Consider the following 5,624-nt stretch of genomic DNA (forward strand, 5'->3'; position numbering starts at 1 on the left):
AACAACTCAAAACATCGATGTTACTGATACATGAATCGTGAGAACATGGAATCTGCAAATCCAATCACGGGTGAAGGTCACATGCAGCACCAAATGAAGGGTCCGTTGTGTGTGGAAGACAACGGACCTCACCAGTCACCTCCCATTACGTGGCACAGAATTATATGGTCCACATGTTCAATTACGACTCTCTCTTTCTCTCACGTCAAAACCAAACACCATAACGCTTCTTTACTTCAACATCATCATCATCATCATCATCATCATCTCCCCCCACTTTTCTCCTATGGTTGCTACTGATCGATCATGCTTACCTTTCGGAATATGGACGGTCCAATAGATGAAAATGCATCGCATCTACTCCCTCTCTTCTCTCTCAGTCACACCCAGATAGGATTTTCATTTAGCTACTCTCCACTCGCCACTCTCCACTCTATTACGTGATACCATTGTTTCATGTGGGCTTTTCATTTAACCAGCCCAGCTGGCAGCTGGAGATAAATATATATTAAAAAATATTGGCAATTTAAAGGATTTTCCTTTATTGTATCGTATGTGTGTGGAGACTGGAGAGGTGGAAAGACAATTCAATAGAGGTGGAATTGGGAACTTCGTGGTACAATTCAATCGATCAAAGAGGTGAAGTGAGATGTTTTGTGGTTGCCATGTCATATATGTTTTGTCTGAAATGTCAATAAATAAATAGTGTAGGTCACGGGTTACCAATAAATCCTTGGCTGCTGGTGGCGATGGGTTGATTTTGTGGGGTCTTGCTGTCTTCAAGAATTATGCACATAATCATCAATGAAATCTGCAGTGTCAGTTACGTTTCTCAAACATTATAGGGATGTTTGGAACGTGGGCGTTTATTCAATAAACGCTGCTACATAGATGCCACTTCAGCTTTTTTCTTATTATGCGAATCCGCCTTGTATATAGAGACTGGGGAAGCCAATCATTGATTTATGTGTATATGGAAAATTTTATTTTAGGACTTGTTAAATAGATATTTATTCACTATTTTGCTGATATAGTATCTAGTAATGTGTAAGTATCAATAAACGAATGTATTATTGTTTTTCTTGATTTTACAAATAAATTAAATACAAAAATTGGGCGAATGTATTATTATATTAACTATCCTATTATTTATCCAACTAGTTACGATTTACATCCACAATCCCTCTCAAACCCCAAACAACAATACCCCAATTTTTGAGAGTGATACTGGCACATTTTATTAATTTTCAATAAAGACATACGACAACCCATTCCTAATAAATGGTATATACTAAAAAACAAAAAGCATCCTATATTTTCAATTAACAATAATTGTGTGTGCATTATTTTCTTTTTTTGGTTTTGTCCTTTCATGACCGATACGTACGATTTATCAAAACTCAAAAGTGGGATGTGCCCCTATTAACTCCTCCATATTTATTCTTTATCTAAAATCTCTTTTACAGTGATGAGTGATGAGTTTTATTTTTTAAACAGTAGCGGCTTCAAAGATCCTATTCCACTTCTAAGTTGAAGTTGTGACCCTACCCTAGATAAAGGCAGGGAGGGAGCAGTTGGGCCAAAGCCCCAGTCACGCTTTCAGCTTTGTTTACTCTAACGACCTAAGTTAGACTCTTCATATTTATATATTTATACTTGTCCGTAACGGGTCGGGTGTGCATCAGAATTCACGGGGTGTTCTGATTGGTCAAAGTTTCATGCCATTGCGGCCTCAAAGATATTGGCTTTTGGTTTTTAGCGATTGTCGGTAACGGAATGCATTAGTAGACACCAAACGACTGTTGGAGTGGAGTGGTGATATCAGATAAAAACCAAGAAAACGTAGCCGCTGTCCGCTGATCCAGAAGGGCAGCAGCAACAGTAAACTGGCAACCGTTAATTGGATAAGACTAGAGGATAACGGAAAGTGGGGATTGGTGGCAGGCATTTCGTGTTCATATACAATAGGGGAAGGGGCAAAAGAAGACGATGAGACCAGATAAGAAGAAGAAAGGAACCACGATGTGGGAGTGGGCGAGTGGGAAATATCGGTGCCTGTAATCAACGCGGCTGATTGTGGGCATTGTGGGCCACGCGTCCATTAAGGACATGGGGGTTTGCGATTCTTCCGAACAAATGGTGCATCTTACGCCACGTTGAGAGTCCCCGGCGGCGGATGAAGAGCAAGTGGAAGCGTGGGACTAATATCCAGTATATATATGGAGGGCATGCGGTGTAATTATGGTGACGAGTCCGTTAGTGAGTGGTGGCACGGTACATATTTACGCTATACGTGACATGTGTTATTAGAGATAGAGAGCAAGGACAAGCACGGGACATGTGGATGCATGGGTAAGGGTGATGGCATGCATGGATGTAGATTAGATGAGGTGGTGGATGGTGTAATCATTATAAAAGTGGGGTCATGATGATTCATGACTCAGAACAAAGAAAATAAGAATAAATAGAATTAAATATAGGGGATGATTAAATAGAATTAAAATTAAAAACCGCAAGACTGCGCGCAGCCACAGCCGCCATTTTCAAAAGTAAAGGCGAAGCTATCTATTGGTATTAGCTACATACACAACGCCAAATCCTCTCTCCTCCCTTCCCCGTCCCATCGAAGCAGAACAAAGAAAATAAGAATAATTGACAAAAATATATTTTATTTATTAGGTTTTTTTGGTTTAGAAGAAGAGAGACCTATTGGAGAGAGAAATAGGTAGAGTAGAAACTGGAAAGATATATGTCTTACAATTATTTTATTCGATTTTCATGCTAAATAATTGAATGATAGCCATTTAAAGCCCCATACATATTCAATACAATGATAATCTACTCACTGCTCGAGAGAGAGGAAAAAGCAGCTGTCCTCCTATTAGAGATTTGAGAGCCCATCAGCTTTACCACTTTTCCTGACGGTTCGCAGTATAGTGTAATCCTCCGTCTGTTTACCCCAAAAATTAAAAAACAGCTTTATAAGCTTCTTATTAAATTCCGCCACGTCCATTTATTTTTCTCCTTTTGCTTGCTGGACACGTGATTCAGGCGATATTGCGGTCTTGAAAAAGCTGCGATTTAACAACTGATGATTGCAGCCCTTTCTCTCTCTCTCTCTCTCTCTCTCTCTCCTTGCTCTATAAAGCCTCGCTGAATCGTATTACCTGTTTCTCATCCCACTCATTCATGATACTCTGAAGATACTTTTCCTCTTCACTCTGCTCTTTATGTTCTCTTCTGCATTTCTATATATCTGACCGTGTTCTTCCATTTAGAAGTGTTCAAGTGTCGTTGGTTAGGATTAGGCATTTAGGTGATATAGGGAGAGAGGGAGCGAGAGAAATGGGACAAGAGGTAATAGTGGTGAGAGAGTTCGATGCAGAGAAGGATTGTTTGGGTGTGGAAGAGATGGAACGACGCTGTGAGGTCGGTCCTAGCGACAAGTTTTCTCTCTTTACCGACTTGTATGGTGACCCCATTTGTAGGGTCCGCCATTCTCCTGCTTTCCTCATGTTGGTACGTTCCCGTCTTCCTACCACTACTACCCATTGCTTTCCTCCATCACCCCTTCTCTTCTTTCACTGTAACTGCTCATTCTCTTTCCCCCTTGTTTTTTTTCTAATTGTCTTGTTTTCTTACTGTTATTAGTTTCTTTGTGTTATTTTGCTTACGTGGGGTGTTAACAAATGTTGAATGGGACTTATCTAATCAGGTAGCTGAGACTAGTGAGGAGAAAGAGATCGTTGGGGTTATCAGAGGTTGCATCAAGACTGTTACATGCGGTAAGAAGCTCTCTAGAAATGGAAAAAATGGCGGCAACGACAATACTCTTAAACCCCTCCCCGTCTATACCAAGCTCGCCTACATCTTAGGCCTCCGCGTCTCTCCTTCTCACAGGTGCTATTCTTTTTGTTGTATCAGTATACTCTACCATTATTTTATTCTTTCTTCCCTTTTATTTTGCTTTTCATGGAGACCCATTCAGGATAAAGCATACTGATTCTTCAGTAAATTGGCCTGTAATTATTGGGACAAAAATGCTTAAAAATGATTGGAAAAAATGTTTTAAAGTAGAAAGAATTTCTCATTTTTTTCTCTCCTGTTTTTTTTTAACTGTTACAGGCGTATGGGTATTGGGTTGAAGCTGGTTTCTCGAATGGAGCACTGGTTTAGAGAAAATGGCGCCGAGTACGCATACATGGCGACGGAAAAAGACAACGAAGCATCAGTTAAGCTCTTTACTGACCGATGCGGCTACGCCAAGTTTCGTACTCCTTCTATTCTGGTCCACCCCGTCTTTGCCCACCGACTCAGAATCCCCAGGCGGGTCCACGTCTTTCGGCTCGATCCATCCGAAGCTGAAACGCTTTACCGCCGCCGGTTCTCCACCACCGAGTTCTTCCCCCGCGACATCGACTCAATCCTCAACAACAAACTCAACCTCGGAACCTTTGTCGCTACTTACGACCAAGAGTCGTGGCCGGGGGCTGAGCGTTTCCTCGCCGACCCGCCGGAGTCATGGGCGGTGTTAAGCGTCTGGAATAGTAAAGACGTTTTCGCATTGGAAGTCCGAGGCGTATCGCGAGTCAAACGCGGATTGGCCAAGACGAGTCGGATTGTGGACAAGGCATTTCCCTGGCTTTGTATACCTTCGGTCCCAGAGGTGTTCCGGCCCTTCGGGGGTCACTTCTTGTACGGGTTGGGCGGAGATGGGCCCCACGCGGTGAAGCTCATGAAGTCTTTATGCAGCTTCGCACATAACTTGGCCAAGGATCGTGGGTGCCGCGTGGTGATGACCGAGGTATCGAGCCGCGAACCGCTCAAGTTAGGGATCCCCCATTGGAAGTGGTTTGGGTGCGCCGAGGACCTTTGGTGTATGAAGCGACTCGGGGAGGACTACAGTGATGGCTCCATCGGCGACTGGACTAAATCTCCACCTGGTCTCTCCATCTTTGTTGACCCCAGAGAAGTTTAGTGTTATTATCGCCACCCCCCCGACTCCGATGGGACACCCATCCCCTCCTCCAGTCCTCCCTCAACTCAAAACCGAAGAGTCAAGAGGAAATTCAGAAATGGAGTGGAGTAAAAAAACACGAGATATAATCATATAAATATATAAATATATATTTCTGTTTTTTTGGTTATCTTAAGTTCAGATCAGGAGATATGTATCTAGATAAATGGGAATATCCCCCTGTTTTGTAAATGGATTCGACTTTTTGAGTTATATTTCTTGGGTAGCATTTTCTCCATTGCTTTTTTGTTGTGTTGTTTACTTGGTAATCTTTTGGACTTTATTGTTTCTGTTTTTGCTAACTAATTGGTAACGCTCGGGCATTGTTTTCTGTGGAAATATGTGAATGAGCTGAAAATATTTATCGGACTGAAAGTTGTGGCCTACAGGACAACTTTTTGGTCTCCCTTTCTTCTTGCTTTGCCTTTGTGTGTTTGATGTTGAAAATTTCCTTCATTTGGTTTATTTTCCTGTTTCTACTGGATTTTGTTTGTAGTTGGGACCTTTTTTGTTGCTTTTAGAGAAGTGATGGCGCGGGTCCTTTTAATGGGATTTGGGATGTATTATTGGCTTTTTCACTTTGTGGATTTGCACTCGAGTTGATGAC

The 5,624-nt window shown here is 42.0% G+C and overlaps 1 protein-coding gene across 1 annotated transcript; it reads left to right on the top strand.

Annotated features, from left to right (window-relative positions):
- The first annotated feature begins 3,112 nt into the window (after window positions 1–3,112).
- LOC148877366 (putative N-acetyltransferase HLS1) lies at window positions 3,113–5,255 on the top strand. Its single transcript, XM_088964862.1, has 3 exons — window positions 3,113–3,519; window positions 3,716–3,900; window positions 4,126–5,255. Exons 1-3 carry the CDS (start codon window positions 3,346–3,348, stop codon window positions 4,976–4,978), a joined length of 1,212 nt encoding a protein of 403 aa, XP_088820988.1. The 5' UTR covers window positions 3,113–3,345; the 3' UTR covers window positions 4,979–5,255.
- Window positions 5,256–5,624: the final 369 nt, after the last annotated feature.

Source organism: Nelumbo lutea, chromosome 1 (genome assembly GCF_056320005.1).
Source record: "Nelumbo lutea isolate HS-2025 chromosome 1, American lotus-T2T, whole genome shotgun sequence".
NCBI classification, from domain to species: domain Eukaryota; kingdom Viridiplantae; phylum Streptophyta; class Magnoliopsida; order Proteales; family Nelumbonaceae; genus Nelumbo; species Nelumbo lutea.